General features: G+C 46.3%; 1 protein-coding gene across 1 annotated transcript; it reads left to right on the forward strand.

The window, feature by feature from the left end:
* Nucleotides 1-626: 626 nt before the first annotated feature.
* On the forward strand, nt 627-27127 carry LOC142578622 (rho-related GTP-binding protein RhoC). The gene is made up of 3 exons (XM_075688039.1): nt 627-1013; nt 18423-18653; nt 26116-27127. The coding sequence occupies exons 1-3, from the start codon at nt 858-860 to the stop codon at nt 26305-26307; spliced, it is 579 nt and encodes a 192-aa protein (XP_075544154.1). The 5' UTR covers nt 627-857; the 3' UTR covers nt 26308-27127.

Here is a 27127-nt window from a genome sequence, read left to right on the forward strand (position 1 = left end):
CGATTTCTTGTTGTGGCTTTTCCTGCTACATTTGCATATTCTTTATGTGCACTGGAAGCGCTGCATTTTTAAATATCTCTTTGTGTGTATGTGCGTTTCTTCAGTGAAACCTGACAACCGCCTTTCTGGCTGATGCAACATGAAAGGAATCATATGCAACCCACCAGGCACTGTGCAGGTGCTCCTTCCGGGCTTCTTATCATGATACCATTCGAAATACTAAAAACATATGCGTGCTTACCGAACGGAACGAGTAGACGAGTGTGTGTTTGTCTACTTCAACCGAAACGCTGAGCAGACGATCAGGAACACTGCATGATCTGTCGTTGGAAACGTGCAAGCTTAGATGCCGTTTTGATATATCCTAACAGTTTGCAGTGTTTATTTTTTCTGAATTATGTTAATTTCAATTGTTTTGAGAGCGTTTTAGTTCATAAATGCAGGAAGTTTTGCACAACATGTTTAAATTTCGCGCGCTTAGCTCGCCGGTCGATTGCAGCAATTCCTCGTGGCGTCATCGCAGAAGCGCCCCCGGTTCTGCCATTGTGTTGCTGTACGGACGATACACTGTCCTATTCCAGTACACCGTAACAGTATTTGAGGAATTTTAGCAGCAAATTATTGCCGCTAGGTGGAGTCGCGTAGGTTTTACCTCCATGGTGAATACTTTCTTGTAAGAAGTGCGGTGAGTGGACTGCTTGTCATTAGAGGTATCTTATCCGTCTCATGCGAGTATTGTTGATACGACAGCGAGTGATTGTCCTAAGCTTTGGCGTTTGTGTCGGCCTTGACCGCGTCGCAACTCGCATCAGCACGGCTCCAACAGCGAGGCTCGGCCGTGAGACCAGCACCGGAAGATGGCCGCTATCCGGAAAAAGCTTGTGATAGTTGGCGATGGAGCTTGTGGAAAGACCTGCCTTCTCATCGTGTTTAGCAAGGACCAGTTTCCAGAGGTTTACGTCCCAACAGTGTTCGAAAATTACGTGGCTGATATCGAAGTGGATGGCAAGCAGGTGCGTATGGCCGGTAGCTCTACGAGCGGTTGCTATCCATCGGTTTGACTCGCCCTATTCCGTTCCCACTTTAAGCCTAATGAGGCCGCGGCGTCCCTTGTAAACAAATTTTCCAAATCTCTTTAATCACGTTTCCGCGATCTTTTGACATGCGTGCACACGGACGCTCCAGAGTGCACTCGTTTAGCTAAATGTGGTTGTCGATAAGCTTTGCTTTGACAACCGTCGCCAACGAATGATCCGAGAGTAGCACATAGCTGAACCCGGCTTCGTTGCGAAAGTGATCACGTTGGTGTTCTTGGCGTCGCCTTCCGTACCATTGTCCGTACTTATGCGATTTCAGAGTTCTTTATTGCCACTTCCCTATAGCTTATTATTTGCATGTGCTCAGTGTACATTGGCCACCCAGACAAGCGCCTGCGTGCTGCGATGGTTGGTTACTGTTGAAGGGGGCGGGGGTCGCGCGTGGCATCGTACCGTTTTCTTTTGCCTCTCCTTTCTTTCTGTGGATCCTGGTGAAATGCGGCTTATTCGACAGAGCCTAAACATTAATTAGTTATTTCTGAGTTAAGAACGCTGAACGTGTCTGTTGCTTCGTCGCCGACGGTCGCGGCAGCGACGTTATCAAGCACGTTAGTCTGAGGAAATTGTCCGAGGGCGTGCTTCGGGATGCGGAGCGCATGACTAACCCCCGCCGACAGTGTGAGGGAGGGGTGGGAGAAAAAGGGGTTCTTTTTCTTGTTTGTTTTTTTCTTTGCGCGCGTTTTGCGTTTGACATCCATTTGCGCTACTGGCCGCCTTGACGTTCGAGGAGCGCCGGCTCATCGTAAGTCACGTAGTGCGGAAATTGAGAGCGCGAAATCTGTCGATGCGGCTTCGGGTTTCGCGTTCTTCTGGTAATCGTGCAGTGAGCAAGCTGCGTCGTCGATCTGCACTTAGCGTGCGCCGGTTTCGATGTAAGCGACCTCGCACGCCCGGTGGTCGACGGTGGATCGATATGGCGTAAGTTAATATAGGTCTTCTGTGATGGCATGTCATCCCAGTCCGTCTGCCAGTGCGCTTTGTCCAGCGGCGCGATTTGGCACAAAAACCCGCGCGGACGATTGGCGCGAGCTGTCTCGTTTCTCTTCACCCTTCCTAAAAAAAATCACTCGCACGTTTCCTGTACTTCCCGAAACGGACCGTGTGACGTTAGCGGTCGTCGTCGGCACCGACAGTCCGCGGCCGTTAGTTCGGCCGCCAGGCAGGAACGAATCTCGAACGTACTACTTTCGTGCCCGGTATGAGCTACAACGCTGGACCGCTTTGCCACGTGCTTTCGCGTTGTAGCTCATACTGAACGTAATAGTAATGATCGCCCCGCCGTTATTGTGTGTTTATTTTTTTCTCAACAACCTCAAGTTGCATGCGGTAGCTGGATGCCCCCGAGGAAACCTGATCCGGTGAAGCACTTCGCGATTCGTGCCACGTAAGGAGGCCGGTCGCGATAGCGCTCTGTGGGTACCTCTCGCCGCGTTTCCTTCAGCGAACGCCTAGAGCTGTGAAAAAGTGACGTTCTGAAATTCCCAGCTTGCGCTAGCTACTTCAATAAAAGTTTACATGCCAAGACAAATTTGGGACCGAAAATTGCGCAGATGTTAGAAGATTGACAACTGGTAGTTGACGATTTCTTTTAATCGTCTTCGTAATACTCTTTGAAGAGAGCACAAACGCTGATAATGTACGACGAGAGCCTTTTAAACACAAGGTGTGTTTAATAACAAGCCGATTAGAAATTGTGGAGGGTGAAAGGCAGACTGTAGCACCGGAGTTTCTTTCGCGATGTTACTAATTTTATTTAAGCAAGTGTCCGTGTAATGCGTAGCATAATGACCCCGCAATCTTCGAACGAATGATGGATTCTCTCCTTAGGGGCTATAAGTAGTCTACTTGTCTTTGCTAGATGTGATTGTCTTTTTGCCTACTTTTGAGAACAACCTGTCCCGCCTGTCAGCCATCTCAATGTATTTCGCCAAACTGGCCTGCAGCTTAACTCCTCTAAGTGTCATTTCGCTCGACATCACATCGTCATTCATAGTCACCTTGTTAGTGCTAGGGGTGTCCAACTTGACCCCGGCAATGTGCGTGCAGCTCAAGACTTTCCTGTTCCTCGCTCAGTCGGAGATATCTACAGCTTTGTCAAGAATTGTGCCGACTTTGCCCAGACGCTTACTGACCTGCTCAAAAAGAATGTCTCTTTTTGTTGGAGTCAAGAGCAAGCTACCACATTTAGCATCCTGTTTACTTACATCACTGCCCATTTTGGCACAGTTTGACTGTTCGGCCCCCTGCAGAAGTTCGCACCCACGCTAGTGGCCACAGCGTAGATGCAGTCCTTGCGCAACGCGACAACGACCAGGAACATGTCATTGCCTACGTCAGCCACCTTCTCTCGTCAGCGGAGCGTAATTTTTGGTAACCGAGCGTGAATGCTTCGCTTTAGTCTGGGCTGTCGCAAAATTCAGCCCTTACTTATATGGCTGCATATTCTCTGTCGTCACGGACCACCACACCCATTGCTGGCTCTTGTCGCTGAAGGATCATACAGGAAGGCTTGGTCGCTGTGCTTTAAGGCTACAGGAGTGCACCTTTGGCGTTCCGTACAAGTCTGGCCGGATGCACAGAGATGCTTACTGTTTGTCACGCTACCCTGTCTACCCTCCCGACACTGCTGTGCATGATACCAGTGACTTCATCATGGCTATTTCAGATCTGGCCAACATCCACGCTGAACAGAAAAGTGACTACACATTTCAGTCTATAATACGCCGCCTCCATTCTCTTTGGCCCTACCCATTGCTCTGTCTGTTTGAGCTTCACGACAATATTCTTTACTGTCAGGTGTTTAGTACCACTCCCATTGGCCCGGAGCTTCTGCTTGTTCTCCCCAAGTAATTTCATGCTACTGTTCTCAAATAACTCCACGATGGCCCAGCCACTGGCCATCTTCAGGAGTACCCTGCACATATCACTGCGTGCGGCGCCAGTTTTTCTGGCCTTGTCTGTTCCGATCTGTTTGATGCTACATTGCGTGTGACCTTTGTCAGCGACGTAAACGGCCCTCGGCATTACCTGCAGGACTTCTACAGCCCATTGACATACCCAAGGATCCATTCTACCGCATCAGTGTAGACCTCCACCCATTCCCTATGTCCTCTTCAGGGAATAAGAGGGTCATACTTCTGACCGGCTATACCACGCGGTGTGCCATCACGCGAGCTTTGCCGACCAGTTGTGCCACTGACATCGCCGATTTCATACTTCATGACATTATCCTTCATCATGGTGTCCCTAGGCACCTGCTCACAGACTGAGGCCACTATTTCTTGTCCAGAGTTGTCGATGACCTCTTTTCCTGTTCTGTGGAGCACAAGCTCACTATTGCATACCACCCGCAGACCAACTGGCTCACCAAGAGGCTGAACCACACTTTAAATATGCTGGTGAAGACGATCATCAGGACTGGGACAGCACTTTGCCATACTTCACATTCGCATATAACTAATCCCATCATAACACCGCTGGTTTTTCGCCATTTTACCTCCTGTTTGGCTGCCACCCAGCATTGCCTTTTGACCCGTTACTAGCACCTGCTGTCACACAACACTGCACAGAGTATGCCCGTGATGCTGCCGCACGAGCCCATCTGGCATGTCAAGTTGCTTGTGAGCAACTCTCAGACTCACAATTATTTCAGAAAGACCGCTGTGACTGCAACCACCGACATCTCTGCTTTTCTCTGGAATCTCTTGTGCTTCTCTGGACTCCATCTCTTCGTGTCTTTCTGAAAAGCTTTTGTCACGTTACACTGGACGTTACAAGGTTTTATGGCAACTAGTGACGTTAACTGTGAGGTCAGGCCACTGTACAGTTCACCATATACCCTGTCATCTCGTGACGTCATGCACACATCCCAGTTGATGCCATACTTTTCCGCCGCCTCCTCCTTGTGTAATTAGTCTGCGCCAAGACAGCGCTCTGCCCGACAGGGAAGCTAGATGTTACGAGCCACCTCCTTGGACTAATGAAGCCGACGACGATGGCCAGGATGTTGCACATGTTCAGCCATCGTGGCCATCCCTGTAAATTGTCTCTGCTTATAATCGTGCTTCGTTTTTATTTGATGCCCCGTCACAGTATTTAGAATTCAAATTTCTCTTTGAACAACCATCATGTTCGAATTCGTCAGTGTGAATCATGATCCTTTCTTTTGCGCCATAATCTCATTTTGGTCTGTTGTTGGTACCTTTAGATTTTGTCTTAGGAGGTGCTTAGCAGGCAAGGCAGCAACATGGATTATGCAATACGTACATAGCCTGTGCTCACTGTGGAATACCTTTGTTACTCACTGTTATTGTCTGCTGTGCAAAGGAAAAATATTTTGCTCACAAGGGTCTTGAAGCAGCTTTTCAATGCTACCAGATTTTGCCCCATTTATATGGATGCCCAGCATCTCGAAAACTGCGAGAACAGAAGTTGGTGGTCACAAACAGAAGCTATATAATTAACAAGTTCAAAAATTACACCACACAGCAAATTGCAGTGTTGCAATGCAGACAAGTCCAGGAAGTTTTTGGCAAAACCTGCTTGGCAGGAATGATTGAGTGTTGACATCAGATTTGTGGGCGCATGCATCAAAGAGGTCTTGACATCTGCTGTTGGGGCATCATCAACTCGCCATTAGACATGCTGTATAGCAGTATTGGAATATGCCACTCCACCTACAGGTAATTACAATAGAAATGCCTTGTGCAGCCCCCTCAAGCAGTAATTTTCTGTGGGAAAGTCGGTTCTAACACATCAAGCATCATTTTCAGCACCATTAGGTACAGGTGCAGAAAGGATGAAGACCTGGAATTTTTCAGGTAGTTCTATTGCATGATCAAATGAGGACTTCATATCTTAGCTATAAAAAAATAATCGCAAAAAACACACAATCAGCCATTTCACGTGCAGTGTACTTCAATTATGAACAGCCATTCGAGAAGAGAGATTCTGAATTTGTGGGAGAGGAGCCAACTACTACATGACCACATAGTGGTGCCACAAACAAATGTCCTATGGTCTTGTAAAGGTATGAGAATTAGTGTAACGCACACATCACCGGAGTCTTCCCCTCCCCCCTTCCAGCTTTTTCCATGTTCTTATTCCCTTCATCAGCTATGCAAGACTAAACAGTTAGTCCTATTGTACAACTTCTATAGGTTGCACATAATAAATTTTGCATTAATACAATTAGAAGAGTCCTTAAGATGTGTGCAACACCATATCTGCCAGCTTTTATGATTTTATCATAAGATGCGAGATTTTGGAGCTTGCTTATGATTGTCATATTCATACAGATTGTTTTACAGTTCTTAATTTGTCGACAGCTTAAGGCAAAATTCATTTAAAGAGTACAGGTACAGTTGCCCAACAATTTTTCAGGGGCTAATTTTCAGATGTGCACATTTATTCTGACCTACCAGTAGCAATTCCATTCTCTCTTAGAACCTGCACAACAGCAACTGAAATTTGAGTCTGTTCTGTGAATATTTCATGAAAATGATCATGGGATATTTCCTTTTCTCTGTGGTGGAGCTAATTTTTCCTGCAATTATATAGCAGTTCGCCTGTCCACAGTTTCCAGAGAACAAGTTGCCTAACGTTTTTTGTTTATATATTATAGCGGTTCCTTTGTCTTTCTCAGCTGCAGCCCCACTTGGCCATGCTCCTGTGCCAAGCTCAGGCTCCTCGAGGCACGTGCTCGGGAGAATAAAAACCAGTTTTCTTCGTTTTTTATTCTGGACAGTCTGCCTGTTGTCCTAGCCCACCATACATCCCATTGGCTGTGGGGCCTCATTTTGATCTCTATAATATATTGTTACAAGTGTGAAAGTCTCTTATGATTTAGGTATGTGCTGCCAGCAGTAGTGGAACACGGGGTAAGAGAAGGAAGAGAAAGACATTCGCCTAGCGATAACGGAACCTCGGCTGGTGCTCAGGACCATTGGTTGCGTCTTACTAAACCCTCTCTACACAGAGAGTAGCCCATAACAGAGTGGTGGAAGTGCTGGGTACATGACGTCGCCGTACTATGAAGTCGCAACCGCTTGAACTTTGCTGGAGCCACCGTCTAGCCGGTCTCTCGCCGACAACAGTCATCATGCCACAGAACAGAGGACCAGACTCGGAGCCAGTTGCAATCGCGCAAAGGTCAACGCCAGCCGCTGCCGCACACCATTACATGGAACCACGCTCATTCACGGGAAGAGCGGAAGATGTGGACGAGTGGCTTACGCATTACAATTGGGTGAGCCGATATAACCACTGGAACTCGATCACAAAGCTTGTCGTTTTATTTTTGAGAGACCGCACTGATGCAATTCGAGAATCACGAAGAATCCCTAACAACATGGGAACTCTTTGTTGAGGAAATAGGAAAATTTTTTGGCGACTCTGATGCCAAAAAGAAACATACGGCGAGAATGCTTGCCCAAAGAGCTCAAACTCCGACAGAGACATGCACTGCATGTATAGAAGAAATACTCAAGTTGTGCAAGATCATAAACCTGCAGATGTCTGAAGAAGGCAGTCAGACATCTTCTGAAAGGCATTGCAGTAGACGTCTACAATTTTCTGACAGGTAGAGAAGACCTCACGTCCGTCTCAGATGTCTTGCGTTACTGCCATACAATTGAGACATTGAAGACGCGTCGTATTGCACCCAAATTTGGAGGAGTGGGGAACGTGACAACTGTCGCCAGTGTCGATATGAGTCCGTCCACTGACCTTGCCTCTGCTATTAGGGAAATCGTACGCGAAGGACTGTAGCGACACAATGAACTTGCGTGCAACACAGTTCAATCGCCAGCTACGTACCCAGTATATCACTCGACGCCCGCAACAGCATGCGCTACTTTGCCACCGTCTGTGTGTCACGGACGTCAGTGTGGCTGGAACGATGTGGCCACATCCAGAGACATATCCGACAGAACAGCGATATAGGCAACGCTTTCACCCCAGCCGTGATGTACCGAGGCGGACGGCTCCTGTTCAGCTTACTAAGGTGCCGTACCCAGCTCAGCGACCTCTGCCCGCTAAACGCTTTGAGTGGCATTTCGTCGAGCATCCTCTGCCCTTGTGCTACAACTGTGGTATCGAGGGCCGCATCGCCAGGTACTGCAACGTGGCCGCATGCCGCCAGCCACCCACGTACAACCGATCAACAATATCTGGCCAATAACGCGTTCACCGTGCATACACATATCCACACGGTATGTCCAACAAGACCCTGGGAATGCTGCGAAATCGTTCATTGGCCTCCGATAGGAGCTTGACACCACTGCCTTCCCCTTGCGTAAGCCAGTCACCGTCTCCCTGGTGCTGCTACCCTTCGCCTTCACCGGAAAACTAGTCAGCGCAGCTGTTGTAGGTGAGGCCGCTGGACAGTCTTCGATTATGACAGAAATACCTCTGCCAATTTGCATGTTTAAAAATAAGGTTTGCGTACATGTAGATGCCGTCTTCACAATGGCCTTAGTGGACACTGGAGCGACCGTTTCCATAATGGGTTATGTATTCAAACGCCTGCTAGGGCGAAAAGTGCTGTTTTCATGGGACCATGCCGATGTGTTTCGTGGAGTGAGTGGAGAACTATTGTACTTTGTAGGTGTGTGCAGTGTTAGCTTGGGTTGTGAAATGTTTAACGCGGAGTTCGTAGTTGTACCTTATGCTACGCATGACATAATTCTGGGTCTCGATTTTCTGAAGCTGTGTAGTGCCAATGTAAATTGCTAAACGGGAGAAATTACAGTAGATTCAAGCCTTCCCGTCATATTTGTGGAACACCTGCAGTGTTACGAAAGTGCCCTTTGTGTGTCCGCAGATACTGTCATACCGCCGTTGTCTGCCAAATGTGTCCCAGTTGCCTGCTCTCCTGCAACAGACAGAACAGCTGCATTAAGAAGAATGTTCTAGCGCCCTATTGTACACTGTCGGTTATCGACGGGCACACTGTCTTATGTACGATAAATTGCTCCAATGAACCCACAATACTACCGGAGGGTCTGAAACTTGCGGCTGTTCATGAACATCAAGTATAGGCGCTCGCCATCCTTGCAGAAGCCTCTGATGCCAATGATGAGTCCTATTCGGATGCATGTGCCACAGACACTTCCATGACGGCTATGATAAACAAATCACTCAGTACTAACCAACGTCAGGAACTGGTAAATGTTCTACGAAAACACTTCGCAGTGTTCGAATTTTCCCAGCAAGAGGCTCCGCCATCCTTTCCCCCTTCTCGTGTACAGCATCGCATAGGCACAGGATCTCGCCAGCCTCTGCGACAAAAGCCATACTGGGTGTCGCCTTCGGAGCACAATGTGATCAGTGACCAAGTCCATGACATACTAAAAAGAGAATGTTATCCTAGAGTCGAGTAGTCCGTGGGCAGCCCCAGTAATTCTAGTCAAAAAGAAAGATGGCACATGGCGATTTTGCGTTGACTACCGCCGCCTTAACGCCGTTACCAACAAAGATGTATACCCTTTGCCACGGATTGATGATACTATAGATTGCTTTTCTTCGGCCTCATACTTTTCAAGTGTAGACTTGTGGTCTGAATACTGGCAGATTCCAATGCACAAGGCAGACAAGGAAAAAAACTGCATTCGTTACACCAGACGGACTTTTTGAATTTAATGTGATGTCGTTTGGGTTGTGTAATGTGCCTGCAACTTTTGAGCACTTCATGGACAACATTTTGCATGGCTTGAAGTGCGAAGTCTGCATGTGTTATCTGGATGTCATGATTTTTGGGCGCACGTTTAGTGAACACAACGCTCGCCTCAGTCTTGTACTAGAGTGCCTAGTCAAAGCATGCTTGGTACTAAACTCCAAGAAATGTCTCTTTGGAGAATGCCAAACACTAGTTCTAGGCCACCTAGTGGACAAAGAGGACGTAACACCTGATCCAGCGATAACGGCGGCGGTCAAAGCCCTTCGGCAACCTCGCTCAGTAAAAGAGGTACGAAGCTTCTTGGGCCTTTGCTCATACTTCCGTTGGTTTATTCCTGGATTCGCTCACATCGCGCATCCGCTGACGTGTCTGCTCCAGAAAGGCGTTCACTTGACTGGACCCCAGAATGTGTGTGTGCTTTTCGTGAACTGAAGTTCCATTTGACGTCCCATCCAGTTCTCAAACACTTTGACCCCTTGGCTCCCACAGAACTGCACACTGATGCTAGCGGTATTGTTCTTGGCGCTGTTCTTACTCAGCACTTTGACACCAAAGAACACGTCGAAGCGTACGTGAGTTGCTCTCTAAGCAAGCGCAATTACGTGAGTTGCTGAGCGCAATTACACAGAACAGGAATGTCTCGCGGTGATTTTCGCAGTGCAGCGCTTTTGGCCATACCTGTATGGGCGTCCTTTCACCATCGTTACAGACCATCACTCTTTGTGCTGGTTCGTCAATCTGCGTGATCCATCAGGTAGGCTTGCACGTTGGACACTGTCTGTAGGAGTACGACTTCACCATTGCCTATAAAAGCGGTCGACGGCGCGCCCACGCCAGCTGCCTGTCGCGGCTACCGCTTTCCACGACGGACTGTTACACGGACAAGTTTGACCACTACATCGTATCCTTGGAGTCCACATTTCCTAATCTCAATACCTTTAAGACTGAGCAGCAAAACGACGCCACTTTAAAACAACTGCTTGCTGCCAAACAGAAATCAACAGCCAATCGTTTTTACACACGTAATGGGCTTCTATACAAGAACTATTCTACCACAGGCTCACAATATCTCCTGGTGGTCCCGAAAAGTCTGCACACTTCCATCTTGCGGGCTATGCATGATGAACCAACCTCTGGTCATTATGGGAGCAGCTAGAACACTATGCCGTCTTCAAGATTTTACTGGCCTAATATGTGTCGGACGACGCGGCAGTACGTGTCTAGCTGCAACGAATGTCAACGCCGCAAACGTCCCACAAGTACTCCTCCTGGTAGACTACACCCTGTGCCACTCCTTAGGACTCCATTCGATCAAGTCGGCATCGACCTTCTCGGCCCGTTTCCACGGTCCTCTAACGGAAATCGTTGGATAGTAGTGTGCACTAACCACCTGACACGCTACTGTAAGACGGCGGCAGTACCATCGGCTACTACAGTCGATGTGTGCCTTTTCTTGTTACATTTTATCATTCTCCGACATGGGCCTCTTAAAGTCATTATTAGCGATCGTGGGTGACAGTTTACTGCAGATATGGTTGAAGAGATGCTCCATCCATGTTCAAGTTTTCGACGCTCTGCGCCATGCAATCCACAAATGGCCTTGCGGAACGCACCAACAGAACTCTCACAAAATGTTATCCATCTATGTCTCAACGGATCACAAGAACTGGGGCAGCGTCCTACCATTGTTACTTCTGCATTTAACACCGCCCAGCACGAAACTACCGGCTACAGCCCCTTCTTGCTCCTTTACGCTCGGTCGCCACGTTATACCCTTGATACGATGTTGCCATTTATCAATTGCAATGACGCCTGCATATCTGAGACCATCTGTTGTGCAGAAGAAGCCCGCCATCTTGCTTATTTGCGCACTCATGCTTCACCAGATCGCTCCATGGCACGTTACGACCACCGACACTGACACGTGACATATGATCCAGGTGACTTAGTGTGGCTGTGGACCCCTACCAGAAAACGTGGGTTATGTGAAAAACTACTGGTGCACTATGTTAGACCTTACGTTGTGTTAGACCACATAAGCGAATTGATGTACCGCATAGCACATCTCCTTTCAAATGGTCAACACTCTTCAAAGACTGAAATGACTCATGTTGCCCGCTTGAAGCCCTGCACCACTCGAGATGCTGTTTGACTTGTCCAGTGGGCTTCATCTGCGCGGGGGGATGTGTTACAAGTGTGAAAGACTTTTATGATTTAGGTATGTGCCACCAGCCGTAGTAGGACACGGGGTAATAGAGGGAAGAAGAAGACGTTCGCCTAGCGATAACGGAACCTCGACTGGCACTCAGGACCGTTGATTGCGTCCCAATAAACACTCTACACAGAGAGTAGCCCGTAACAATAAATATATATACATATATAGATATATATCATAAGAAGCCAACAAACACTGACACCAAGGACAACATAGGGGAAATTACTTGTGCTTAATAAATGAAATAAAGAAACGATAAATTAATAGAAATTAAAGTGGATGAAAAAACAACTTGCCGCAAGTGGGAACCGAACCCACAACCTTCGCATTTCGCGTGCTTCTTTCGCTACTTTCTTCGGTATTTATGTGTCCTAGTAGAACCCTGGGAGTGTTAGCCAGTGCCACCACTCTCAGTAATGGAGTAATTTCGCTCAGGCTCGGAAAGAAGGCGGCTGGCGTAAGGGTAGACACGCTCTTGGCCCTGTTGACTCTGAGCGAGGACAGCGCCGATGCCATGACCACTCGCGTCAGTTCTTACTTCATTGGGCACAGAAGGGTCAAAGTGTGACAGAATCGGGGAAGTTGTAAGCCGCTCAATCAAAGTAGAGAAAGCTTTCTCCTGCAATCGTCTGCAAGAGAAAGAGACTTCTTTCTTAAGAAGGTTAGTGAGAGGGTGAGCGATGTCAGCAAATTTTTTCACAAATCGCCGGAAATAAGAGCAAAAGCCCAGAAAACTACTGGCATCGTTTGTTGAACAAGGTACAGGAAAATTTCACATGGTGTGAACTTTCTGTGGATCAAGTTGGATTCTGGTGGCATTTACAAGATGGGGGGCCAAGCATGTTCATTTCACGGCGATTGAAATGGCACTTGGAGGAGTTTAGCTGAAGGCCAGCCCTGCGAAACACGGAGAGTATGGTCGTGAGGTGCCACAGGTGGCTCTCAATGTTCGGCAAAAGCGCAATCACATCATCGAGGTAACAGAGTCATGTAGCCCACTTAAAGCCGCGCTAGAGAGATTCCAGCATGTGCTCGAATGTAGCTGGCAGATTGCATAATCCAAAGGGCATGACTTTAAATTGGTACAGACCGTCCGGTGTGACGAAGGCAGTTTATATATATATATATATATTGTCACGATTCACAAGCAGCAGGAACTGATAAAAAAGAGGGCAGGACACTTTAATTGCAAGCCAACTGAAAAACAATTGCGCAGGGACCTCTTCTTCTTCCACAATGCGCAAGATCTTCGTCTTCCTCTATGTGCCGCATACTGGATGTCGCACTTGCCTCCCTGCAGAGAGAGCATCGTCCCGATGCTCACCTAGCGGCAGGAAGATGTGTGAGACGAGGTGTGGGCACTTCATGCTTGTGCCCTGAGGTGCATGAGGACACCTCATGCTTGTGAAAATTTGTGAAAACTTATTCACAAATTGCCGGAAATAAGAGCATAAGCCCAGAAAACTATGGACATCGTTTGTTGAACAAGGTACAGGAAAATTTCGCATGGCGTGAACTTTCTGTGGTTCAGGTTGGATTCCGGCGTCGTTTACGAGATGGGCCGAGCATGTTCATTTCACGGCGACCGAAATAGAACTTGGAGGAGTTTAGCTGAAGGCCAGCCCTGCGCTTCATGCGCACAATGTGCACAACTTCTGGTGGATGCTGCCTCGCCCTGGAGGAAGCAGGACTGTCGGGTATAACCTCATAGTTCAGGTCGCTGAGGCATCGTAAAACCTTGTACGGACCAAAGTACTGCCTGAGTAGCTTTTCTGAAAGCCCTCGCCGACGGATGGGACCCCAAACCCACACGCTCGTCCTTGTGTTGCATTTCTTTTTGTCCCTCTTTGTATTGCACACAAAGTTTTTTTTTATATAAATAAACAAGACATAATGTAATTAACAGTGCCGGGAGATTTGTGACTGAGTTGTAGCTGGGTTTAAACGTTAACAATGCACATAGCATTACTAGCAGCAGGTTGCGTGCCCCTTTCAAGCGAGTGCTGAAGTGTATGATGTGTTGAATATTGTTTATTTTTTGTTTGGTTCTTTGATGGTCCATGCCTGCAAAGATTCTGGCTATAGCGAGCTCCTGCAACAGCTCGCTCAGATTAAAGATGACATTTATTCAGCAAGCTTTATAGTAGTGGCAGACAACGGAATTTTGCAGTATAAGTACAATTATTTAAATTTCAATAAACATTTCAGTTAATGCCTCTAACGTACAATCCTGTACTTGCAGTATTAAAGTGTGACAGTACTCAAGGTATAACCTGTTAGAAAGTTATTGCCAGGCACAAAATTCAAGAAATATGGACCCAAAATGTGCCTTGAAATGTGGTGCTGCTCCAGTAATACCCCATTTTTTTGCAATGCAAAAGTACATTAACTGTAGCAGTAAGCAATTGGTGAAAGGCAGAGAGGCAAACGGTCGAGCACTGCCCGACTTGTGCAATCACAGCATGCTCTGTAATCCAACGTGATCAGGGACTGCTGCTGATGAATGATGAATGAATGAACTTTATTCCCCTTTTAAGAAAGGGGAGGAGCCGGGGGGGAGAGAGGGAGGTCTAAGTACTCCAGTCCCAGCAGGCGTCCATCACCACATTATGTGGCTAGAAGTCCGTCTACCAGTCGTGGTAGGCCTCCGCTACCTCCTCAGCCCACCTCAGGACTCGGTCCTGTAGGGTGGGATCGGAGCTGCGCAGGGCAGTCTCCCACAGCTCCTCGCTACTAATTAATGGTTTGAGCTTGCGGGGGGGAGTTTTGATGGGGCATTGCCACATGATATGGGAGAGATCTGCTATAGGGACAGGGCAAAAGCGACACTTGGGTGTCGGGTATGTGGCGGGAAAGAATAAGTGCAAAGTGCGCGGGGTAAGAAAAGTGCGAGTTTGTAGTTGTCGCCACAGTATTTCTCTCTGGCGCGTTCTAGACACAGAGAGAGGTGGATACAATAGGCGTTGGTTTCTGTAATGTGTGCAAATTTCATGGAATGCGACGAGTGTGTCTTTATTGGTGTGTTGTTGGGAGTCATTGGGTTTTAGAGTTAGGCCCATATTTGCGGCCACTCGGTCCGTGAATCCTCGAGCAGCGGCATGAGCCATTTCGTTGCCATGGAGTCCTTGATGTGCTGGAGCCCATACGAGAGCGATGTCTTTTTCTGGTGGGTGAGCTACAAGCAAAGAGTGCGCGAGGTTGTTAATGTAGCCGTTACTGAAGTTCCGGATAGCAGTCTTAGAGTCACTAATAATGACGTCGCAATCGGGTAGCCCCGATGCAAGTGCAATGGCGGCCTCTTCCGCGTCCCCCGCCGTGGTGTTCTTGACTGATGCTGAACAAACAGTGTTGCCCTGGTTGTTTACGACCGCTATAGCATAACGATGTTGAGGGGTGTAGGCTGCAGCGTCCACATAGTACACTCCTTCAGCTTGTCCATAGCTGCGTTGTAGCGCCTTGGCTCGATGTTTGCGGCGTTTGACGTGAAATTCGGGGTGCATGTTTCTGGGTAGGGGCTGGATGTGGTATTGGCCGTGTATGTTCGGAGGAAGTTGATGTCGCCTACTCTCGTTGAATGGTGGAGCATGATGAAGTTGTCTCAGGATCTCACGCCCAGCTTCAGTGGTGGTGAGTCTATGGTATTGCGATGATAGATGGGCTTCGGTTAATTCTTGAAGGGTATTTAGTGTGGCGGTGGCCATCACCCTTTGTGTGGATGCTCTAATTGGAACCCCAAGAGCGACTTTGTGTATCTTGCGAATCAAGCAATTCACAGTATCCTCTTCCTGCCTAGAGAGTGAGAGATACGGTAGTGCGAAGGTGATTTTGCTTAAGACAAAAGCCTTGATTAGTTGAATTAGCTCCTTCTCTCGAAGCCCTCCGTGTTTGTTGGAGATCCTCCCTATCAGGCGTAGCGTATTATCTGCTGTTGTTTGTAGTGTTTGCAAGGTATGCTGATTTGCTCGGTTGCATTGGAGGTGTAATCCTAGGACCCTTATCCTGTCTACTTGGGGTATAGGGTGCCCTTCAATCGTGAGTTGGATATTCGGGGGTGAAGTCCTGAAGCGTCTTGTGGGGCGTAGAAGGAGAAGCTGTGATTTGGTGGGGGAGCACCTGAGATTCAACTCGTAACCCACTTGTTCGACTTGATCAATTGCGGCTTGGAGGGTGTCTTGGATGTGCCCGTCAGAACCTCCGGTCATCCACAGCGTAATATCGTCCGCGTACAGTGTGAATCGGAGGTCAGGAATCTTCTTGAGAGTGAAAGCTAAAGGTCGCATAGCCAAATTGAAGAGGAGAGGGGAAAGTACTGCCCCTTGGGGCGTGCCAGTACTTCCTAAACTTATTTGGCCAGATTGTTCGCTGCCTAATTGTAGCGTCGCAGTGCGGTTCGTGAGGAAGCTGCGTATATAGCGGTAGATTCGCTCCCCGCAGTTTATACTGCTAAGTTCGCGTAGTATGGCCAAGTGGGACACGTTGTTGAAGGCGCCCTTGAGGTCGAGGCCGAGCAACGCTTGTGTGTCACGGGCGTCGCTCGGTTCGATAATGTCTCCTTTGAGCCTTAACATGACATCCTGACAAGAAAGAGATTTGCGAAAGCCAGTCATTTCCGAAGGGAACAAGTGATTATGTTCGATGTATTTGGAGAGGCGTAGGTGGATTACGTGCTCCAAGATCTTCCCTATGCATGAAGTCAGAGAAATTGGACGGAAGTTATCAATGTGAATTGGCTTATTCGGCTTTAGAATGAAGATTACTTTGGCTGCTTTCCATTGTTGGGGTATCTCTCCCTCTTCGAGACAGTGGTTGTAAAACTCGGTGAGTTTGCTTATGGATTGCTCATCGAGGTTGCGAAGCGTTTTATTAGTCACAGAGTCTGGGCCTGGTGCCGTGGTGGTTCGCACTTGGTTGAGGGCATGTCGAACCTCCGCTTCTGTGATGGGGCTGCAAAGCTCCTGATTGGGTTCACCAGCATAGTCGGGCATGGGTATTTGCGTAGGAGGGGGCATATGTTTGGAAGCCAGGTTGCTGAACATGGTCGGCAGGTCGGCTGCATGTTCATGCAGCAGTTTATTCATCTGGTGGTTATTGTGCGTCCTAGACGTGGTGGGGTCGAGCAGGTGCCGGAGCAATTGCCAGGTCTTTTTAGTGCTGAGAGTACCATGCGCGCCTTCGCAAACCTGAGTCCATTGCTGTGCCGCCAATTTGATAGCATATTGTTGTATCTGAGAGTCTAATTTGGCGATTCGGATTCGGAGTTTACGATTGTAACGTGCTGTTAGCCATTTCCTAAGTAGAGCTTGCTTCGCTTCCCACATGTGTAATAGCTTGGAGTCAATTGTGGCCAAGGGTGTGTCTGGCGGGAGAGTGGTGGTATGGGCCTCTACGTCTGCTTGCAAGGCGTTCGCCCATTGCTCGATGTCGGTAATGGTTTCTTCGTTAGTATTGCAGCGAGATTTTCTAAATTCCGTCCAATTCGTAAGCCTTAGTGGTTTCGTGGATAACGGTCTGTGCTTAAAATCTACACGGAGTTCGAGGATGTAACACTGAGGTTGCCAGTGCAGCCACATTCCTATGGGAGCGCACACCAGATATGCTTGTGCACTTAGATGCAGACTTTAAAGGACAACAAGTGGTCAAAATTAATCCACAGCACAAGATCACTTGTAGCCTGTGAGTTGCTTTGGGACACAAACCCCATGATTTGACTTTGCTTTCTAAAGCAATTGATGAAACATTAACTAATAATAGTATTACAGGTTATCACACAAATTTTGTTTATCTGCTGCTGCTGTGAAGCTTAGTCAGTGAAAATTGTTTTGTATCGCATTTCTTATTTTTAGTGATCTGAGGCGGTCATTTTGGAATAGCAGTGTTGTCAAACTGTTGTGGAGCTTTCGTGTAGGAGCACCGGCTGTGTTGGCAAAGCATCACCTTCGTGGGTAAGATGCAGCGCATCTTACTCACCATGAATTTTTAGCAGCCATTGAATGCTTGTAAAAGTCTGTATAATTGTTTTATTTTGTAGCCCACTCCAGCTATAGCCCAGTATATGGCCGCAGTATGTGCCATCAACCAAATAACATTATGGACCATGGGATCTGAGAAAGAGCTGAATATATCCGCAGCCTCACAACCGAGCCTGGTATTCACATTTTCAGCCTGTTCTAGTATATGCAAACATTCTTGTGAACAGTTTCACTAGCTACTGATACAAGCTACTCAGAAATTCAACTTTTTCTTAGATCCTATGGTGTACAACCATTTTTGGTAAACTGTACAAGTACTAAATAAAATAAATTGTGCCTGCACCATGTATTGCACTTGGTAAATCATGGTATCTGTCGTAGAGCATGGTGAAATGGTGCAGGGGGTGAAGACCCTATAGTACGCTTACCTTTGCTTCGTGTCCAATCTTCTCTCTTACTACCAGGTGGAGTTGGCACTCTGGGATACGGCTGGTCAGGAGGACTACGACCGGCTGCGGCCGCTGTCTTACCCAGACACAGACGTAATCTTAATGTGCTTCAGTATCGATTCGCCTGACTCCCTGGAGAACATTTTAGAGAAGTGGCACCCGGAAGTTAAACACTTCTGCCCAAGCGTCCCCATAGTCCTGGTCGCTAACAAGAAGGACCTGCGTTCAGACCCAGCCACAATCAAGGTGTGTCAGCATGACTGCATGCATGCAGTTGCAAATGCAAGATCCACGTTTATTGCTCTCTTCCCCTACCTTCCATACGCCTATTCTTGAAGAAGCTCAAATACTGCCCTTTTTGTATAGCAATTTGAAAAGAGCGCTGCAGTGCAGATTCATTCTCATTGTGGGAACGTGGAAAAGTTGAATGTTTTAAGAAATGAGCTCAAGTGACTTTTGTGAAAAACAACGAAAGCATTTAATTTATAGAACGACTGTGCCTTCATTTTCACTCACAAAGTGGCAGGTGTAGAACCATAAGGAATACTGGTTTGTGCTCTTCCACTTCACAGTGAAAGAGGCCACAAGATCAGTTTAAATCATATCCTCTGGGGCTGTGTTGAGATTCCTGTCCCCATACATAGTGTTCACACACTGTCACATTATCTTCCGGATTTGGTCATCTGCCATATTGAGGACCACAGAAGCATTTGCTAACACAGTGTGTCACTGCTACTCTGCTGTGAGAGTTCCAAGTTTCTTGTGAATCGTGATGGCGGAGACCAAACAGCGTGAATCGTGACCTTCTGTTGTTTAGCTTGGGGTTTCCACAAGGGCTCGCTACAAAGCAAAAGTAAACATGTGCGATGGCATCAATCCATTCTCATGTGCCAAATTACGATGCACTGTCATCAACTACTTAGTCTTGTCTACATATTACATATTGTTGACTAAAATAGAGGCACATAAGGCTCTGGAGGTCCACAATTGCTGTATTTACTTGATATTAACACGCCCTCAATTGTAACGTGCACCTGTTTCCTGCGACCAAAAAAGGGGGGGGAACATTCTCAATTGTGTAATACCCCTGTCAAGCGGGCAAGTTAAGTGCACTTACGGCGAGTGCACTCAGTTTTTAAGTGCACTTTCCCAAATCTTAACGTCGCAGCGAAGTGTACTCTCAGATGAGTGCACTCAAGTCGGAGTACGTTCACTGAACGCACTTTGCTGGCCGGTACGTAGCCTCGCCGCCAACGCTTTCAACGACGCAAAATGTAATGCATAGAAAAAGGACACAGAAGTTCATTTCAGTTAGTGAACAGCTTTTAACAATATAATTTGTGTTTAGCGAAAAGCGAAATAGCACAATAAAGAAAGGAATTTATCATGTACGCAACTAACGGCGCCAGAATGATGCGGCACTGCGGCGCCGCCAGGTTCATTCAGTTCGTGTTTATTTTGGTGTGAAAGCGTGCTGGGGGGTGGGGGGGGACCATGCCGGTCGTGCTTTGAGCCGTGTGCGTGGCATTTTGCAGTGTAGCTAAATATCGAACTCGCCGTCTTTGCTCATATATAACTGCTCATATTCTGTTCTAGCAGGATCAACTGCCGCCTCGCCGCACGCCGCCATGTTGTTTTGGATTTGCTAGGCATTCGTCTTGGCCAGCATTGACTTGCAACAGATTTATAATAAAAACGTCTTCGTTTTTTGTTGAGACAAATAGATGAAGTTTGTTTTTATATATAATTCTACTTAAAACAATCACTTTTTAGCAGCTTTCTCTTGTTAATTTACACCTTTAAAAACGCGCTCTTAGTCTGTCGCCATTTTTTTTTTTTTTTTTTACTGGGAGTGCACTCTGTTTTCCCGTTAAGAAGCGCGTTGCCTAAAGTGTGACTCAAGGTCCCAAAGTGCACTCCCAGTAAGTGCACTTAACTTGCCCGCTTGACAGGGGTATAACACACCTGTTTGCCCTGACCTAAAAAAATGTCCTTTACAGCACCGCACACCTCATTCTTTCATACAGAAATACAACTTTCTCCAAGTTCGAAAAAACAAGGATTTACTCCCAATGCACTGAAGTTGCGATAAATAAAAAAAAGTTGGTTTCACCTATAAGGTGAAGCATCAATCACGATAGCAAATTAGTAGAGCTATACGAAAAGTAAGGATAGTAGATTTATCGGCCGTATAATCTTTTAAACATTCGCTTACTAGCTAAATTAACAAGCATGGTGTCACGCATGCACAAGCAAACATGAACACGTCTCGCTCAATAACTGTAGAAACTCTTTATTAAAATGCTGGAGCGAGGAAGTGCAGTAACAGGAGTGAAGGAATTGACCTTTGTGTGGCCTCTCGCTTCAATGTGAACTAAGTGACGAGAACACAGCACTGTGTGCCTAGACGCATAGACTCTTGTCTCCGTCGCAGATTGTTTTCAAGATAGGGGCCTCACGGCCATGCCGTACATAGCAGCCGCCGGTGTAAAATGCCTTTCCTGTTTCCACCAGTCCTGCATGCAAGTTTCGGGAACTCTGAACGCCCGTGATACAGCCAGATTTCCATGTGTCTCCGCACACGTGATCTCTTTCCTTTTAATTGAGATATCATGATGAACTCGACATGTCCTTGCAGTCGGCACTTTCATGCTGATAGAGCAAATGCAGAAAACAGGAAGACGGACGGTGCACTAACCTAAGCCAAAGCAAGCATTGCCTAAGCACATGTACTGCAACACATGGAGGAAGCTTCAGCAGCTAGGTTCGAAGCGTGTATTAGGTGACCATCTTGTATTGTCGATGGTGATACGGTAACGCAGATTTAGGGTCGTACTCGATTCTAACGTGCGCGCAATTCTTGGACCCGTTTTATTGGAAAAAAGTGTGCATTAGATTCGAGTAAATACGGTATTTCAATGAAAGGATGTTTCGAACATGACCGCTGCTTTTTTGTCTCGCTATCCTTTCTGGTAATGAGCAGTGAGCTGAACGGCTGGTCACTCATCACTGCAGCAGCCCAAATGCTTGGTCAATGGCTAGGCATGGTTGGCATTGTCCATCAGGCTTGGTGGCCTTCCTGTGTATTATGACATATCAGCAAACTCCACACATGCGAAGCTCTCTGCACTTGGCACTAGCAGCACGAAATTACTCAGCATCAGATAAAACAACAAAGGTACAATTGCAAGGACCGGTTACTCAATCATTGGTAACAAAATTCATCAAAGCTCAAAGCAAGACAGCATTGTAAATATCACGACACTGTGGTGGCTGCAAACTGTGATCGAAAGAGCTTATTCATTTGTGAAGGGTTTATTAAAAACTGGACTGTGGGGGCTTGACAGAAATTAAATGGCAACTGACTGCACGCGTGCAGATTTTTCAGGCTCTTCGTACCCCTAATGTAAAGAGGAGCAAGCCAGATGCTCCAATGACGGACAGGCTGTCTACTAATTTGCTATCGCAATCGATGCTTTGCCTTGCGGACGAAACTGCAAGTTTTCGTATAGGGGATTTTGCATTCCATTAACACTTGGCACTGACACCCAGCAGCCAGACTTCGTTGTTACAAGTGATAATGCGGTATGGGGGCATTGTAGTGAGTGCATTGTTTCACCCTTAAATAAACATACAAATATTGATGGTGCAGCAGCTTCTTATTGTGATTACTGACATATTATTAAAACTGGTATCGTCGTAAGTGGGTTAGACTGTATTGCTAGAGGTGGGCAAATGTCAACTTTTCCAAATACAAATAGTATTTATTGAATATTGAATAGTTAAACAAAGACACATATATTCACAGCAGGAATATTTATTTCAGTATAATTTGGTGTCACACTTGTATTGACTAGTGCAAAAATATACAGCTATCAGGGACAGATGATCAGTTTTAAACACAGTATAAACAATCTTAGTAGAAAAACTGGATGAATAGCCTCTCAATAAGATTAGAGTCTGATTAGAAACAAGGTCTCTAGTAAAGAGTGGCTGCTGTATGACTAGCTTTCCAAAAGCAATAAGTAAGTGGTTACCAAAAAAATACCAGAAGCTGCAGGGGCAAAATAATCCACTGGAGGACTTGTGTGCCTTAGACACATGTAAAAGGGCTCATTGCAAGGAAAATGTCATGTGCTTGTAGAGTAAAAGACAAAACTGCAACATACGGGGTGTTTCAGCTAACTTTAGCCAGAGCTTAAGAATATGCCGATGCACTCTAAGATGGCACGACCAAATGCATGGTGCTCACTTTTGTATGTAGCGTGTCACCCTTTTTCTTGTATTTTGCTCAAAGAGATCATTAGTCAAGATTATTTAACCAACTTCTAAAGAAACGAAGCTAGGGTTAAAATTCCAATTAGAAAGTTAATCACATATTTCTTTTACGTGCATGTAAACCCACAACATCCCTCTTATTCAACCATAAACGACTTGACATCTGCAATGCTGTTTTGCAATCGACCTTCAGCTAGAACACCATTTTCTGTGCGCGTAAGGGAACTTTCTCTGGAAATGGGAGTTTTGATCGTTAAGTGAAGCCTGATGGTCCCAGCGAAGCCATTGCCACCGTGGCAGTGGCAGCTCATAAAATGCGGCACATTGTTCATAGAAGTTACAAAACATGTACCACAGGCAAACATTAGAATGCATTTCCTAGAACTCCAGTCCAAGTACCGTATTTACTCGCATAATGATCGCACTGGAGTAATGATTGCACCCATGAATTTTCTTGTCAAAATTCGATTTTTTTTCCTTTCCCGTAAATGATCGCACCCTGAACTTGTCGCAGCTATATGTCGTGTGCCAATTCTAGCTAATGATGATCGCGCTTACCATCTGTCGAATGCTACACGAACGACTCTTGAAGACATACCAAGCGGTCTGCACGCACCCAACATTCTTAAGCAGGTGCCCCATTTCAATCCTTTCATCACTTTCCGAACTTCCATGAAAAAAAGAAGCTACAACCAAGCTTGCCTTGGCTTTATTATTTGTAGGCTTCATAATGGTTTTGGTCAACAACACAAAGGGCTCCTTTCGATTCTTCTCGTCTGCACTCGTGGGCACGCAACAAATCGCGAGTGGCAACGATAGTGGCCATGTTTACACTGATACGTTTGAAGTGTACCCTATTCATACATTGATGCTGGTAACACAGCTAAGATGTTCGCCCACCTTTAGTGGAAACGTGCCGTGTTAGGATAGTAGTGAAGACAAGTGCCGCAGTTTCCGCAGCATGCCTGCCATGCGTTTCTATGTCACTGGCAGCTAAGCGCGCCCATCACTGTTTCTGTCGCCTCAAAGTGGACATGGCTACAGTATTGTCGCAAACTTTTCGATATTAACAATATTATTCATTACTGACACGGCAGAAACTGTTTCAATGCGCGTAATGTTCTCACGCAAAGAAAAGAAATTGCGTTCGGCGCGCTCGGTTTGCTCCGCCGGCCGCCATTTATGTTTTGCTGTCCCACACTGTTGCAGCGGAAGCTGCCTGTTTGTTGACCTGTTGTCATCCTGCAGCAAATGCGGGATGAAAAAAAATGTTCTTGCGGGAAATTTAACCCACGTAATGATCGCACCCCTGCATTTGCGTCAATTCTTTGGACAAAAAAGTGCGATCATTATGCGAGTAAATGCAATACTCATGCTTAAAATTTTACACTGATGCTTCAAAGTCGCATGCCAGTGTTTCTTGTGCTGCAGTTGGCCCATCCTTCTCAGAATCTGGCTGTTTGCATCTGGAAACAAGTATCTTTACAGCGGAGGCCTATCCATTCTTGTCAGCTGTACGGCACATCAAGGAAAGAAAATTAGAAAAGGGAGTAATATTTAGAGATCCATTGAGCGTCGTCAAAGCCCTAATCTGACCACAAAGGAATAACTCCTGTCTTTACTGAACTTTATGCGATCCTCAGCGCTTTGCACACACCGCATCAACATATATTATTCTAGGTACATGGCCACAGAGGCATTGAGTGTGATATGCTTGCCAACCGTATAGCCACATCAGTAACCACAAAGGTATGTTTTAGTTTTGTTTGTTTTAGTCATACTTTTAAAGCTCTGCCTACGCAAGAAACTGAGGGGCCATTGGCAACATACGTGGGACACTCAAACACATAATAAACTTCACATTATTAAGCCAAACCTAGGAAACTGTCTACCAATAACAAAAATATGTCAAACTGGGGTTGTTTTTTGTCATCTTAGGATAGGTTGTACGTATGGCACTCACTCGTACTTGTTAACCGGTGATGATCCTCCTGTCTGTGATAAATGTGGCAAGGCGCTAACAGTCCTTCATGTCTTCTTAGTGTTGGGAAGTAGAAACTCAAAGAAAAAAGTACTTTGCCCTTGCATACAGACAACATACCCTTCCACCCGGCAATGTTTTTAGGCATTTATCCACTATTTGACAGTAAGAAAGTTTTAGCATTTTTACATGATGTTGAACATTGCATGTTATCAGCCCAAGGTATACGTAGCACATCCTCCTACTAGAGGACGCTGCTGCAATGACATTTTTATAAAGTATTACCTCCCAGCCCTTGCAGTCAAGAGCTCACTAGTGAGGTACGAGTGCTACTACTATTGACATGTTTAGTAGATCATTCTTTAGTATTGAAGGTTTTATAATCATAGCATACACATTACTCATCGTCATTATTTTAATACCTGTACATTTTAAGCACTACAGTGGCTTAGCTTTAGGCCTTTTACAGCCAAGTGACATCTACCTATCGCAGTTGACCTATTCATCTCATTCCAGTGGCGGAAGAGCTGCGCCATCCGCTGCCAAAACAGCATTTTCGCAGAAAATTGTGCGGAGGCTGTGCCAAAGCACGCATAAAAGTGACACCCTCCTTCCATCAATGCTTTGCAGCTAGCAAAACTGAAATAAAAACCAACAGCATGCTATCATCATCATGATCATCATAAAAAAGGAGCAGAGGCCCATCCATAGAGTTTCGCACTCTATAGTGAGAAACTCTATGGGCCCATTGGAGTCGTCCAGTTGATCATTCGTTGATCATTCGCACATTTTTCTATGATGGGCATACAGTGCAGTGCTACTGTACCAATAGAGTTTCTCACTATAACACCTAGAGGGAAATCTGGCGCCACTGTCTATGGGAGTTTCCTAAGGGGCGCTGTGCCGTCATGGGAATGACAGTACATGTGTCTGCGAGGCTTGTGTTGGCTGGTGTTGTAAGAGGCTTCGTCTAAAACGTGTATAGGGCTACACAAAGAATGTGTTAGAGTAAAATCTTCATAAAATGTTTCCATTCACGCATATTACATCCTCCAGTGAAGTTTACTCACCTACAATGCATAACCAAGTGAATAAAAGCAGGAACAGACGACAAACTGTTCCAAAGCGAGCACGAATCTTGTCGTCTGTCCACCAACTTTAGCGGCCTGCTGATACTTTTTACGTTTCATATAATTGTACATGAAATAACAAGTTCTCATAGTTAAACAAAACATGTTTTTGTGTAATAATAAAGCTAAAACAGCTTTTTGCTGTTGTGCTGTTTTAGTAGAAAATGAATCTTTGTGACAGACGGAACGGTGCTTGCCTGGCTCTCTGAGAACGATGCCAATCCGAAGTCACAATATACCGGCATTCCCATGCATGCCACATTGTTGCAGCTGACAGAATACTTGCAAGTGAGTGATTCACAATGACCACATCTTACAGGAGCTGGCCAAGATGAAGCAGGAACCTGTGAAAAGCGAGGAGGGTCGTGCCATGGCAGACAGGATCAGCGCCTTTGGCTACCTCGAATGCTCGGCTAAGACTAAGGAGGGCGTGCGGGAGGTGTTTGAGATGGCCACCAGGGCAGCGCTGCAGGTCAAAAAGAAGAGGAAGAAGAGGTGCTGCCTTATGTAGAGTGCTGCCAATTACTCCCCCCCCACCCCTCCTGCACATACCGGCAGCCACAAGCAACAAATCTTTTTCTGGACTTGTGTTCTTTTGCTCTAGTTAAATGCTATTTCTGCTGTACTGCCCCCAGTCGTTACCTGCGCACAGTGCCACAATTGTGTGTTTTTTGTTTCTCCTGTGTGGTCAGGATGACTGCGCAAGTTCTCATTTTCCATGCTAGGATCTTGTTTCTCTTTTATAGTACTGTGTCGTGTTTACAATGGTTACTGCAAAGCATTTTGCCCCCCGCCAGTGAAAGGCTTCTACTGGTAGGAAGTTTGCCACTCTCTTTGATGAACCTGGTTATGTACTCACACTGTTAGTCCAGGCTGAAGACACCACCATGGACATGTCTCTCTGAGTAGATAATGCCCTTATCTGCTTAGGCTTCACGAGGAGGCAGCGTCACGAGATGCCAGTCACACGTTTTCTATCATGACTCGTGCCTTGTTGCTACAGTTAGACACCTCTGCTATGTGCTGTTTATCGCTCAAAATACAGCATGCCCTGTGGCCAAATTGACTAGCACGGCAGTTCGACACTTGCAAAGCTTTTTTTTTTTTTTTTTTTTTTTTGTCCTTAACGATCGCGGTTTTGCGCGTTTTGTTTGTTGTACTGCTCCTTATTTTTGTGGCATGTAATGTCACTGAACAGTGTTAGCTTTCTTCTTCTGCTGCTGCAAGACCATGACTTTGTCATGGAAGAGCAGCTAGAAGCTGTAGTTCTTTTTTTTTTTTTTTAATGTATGATCTCTCTGGTTGATGAATAAATGTTGTCTTAAAGCCTG

Source organism: Dermacentor variabilis, chromosome 4, assembly GCF_050947875.1.
Source record: "Dermacentor variabilis isolate Ectoservices chromosome 4, ASM5094787v1, whole genome shotgun sequence".
In the NCBI taxonomy this organism is placed as follows: Eukaryota; Metazoa; Arthropoda; class Arachnida; order Ixodida; family Ixodidae; genus Dermacentor; species Dermacentor variabilis.

Coding starts and splice junctions, on each gene's coding strand:
- LOC142578622 (XM_075688039.1), top strand. CDS start 858: ATGGCCGCTATCCGGAAAAAGCTTGTGATAGTTGGCGATGGAGCTTGT. Junction 1,014..18,422: donor TCGAAGTGGATGGCAAGCAG/GTGCGTATGGCC, acceptor TCTTACTACCAG/GTGGAGTTGGCACTCTGGGA. Junction 18,654..26,115: donor CAGACCCAGCCACAATCAAG/GTGTGTCAGCAT, acceptor CACATCTTACAG/GAGCTGGCCAAGATGAAGCA.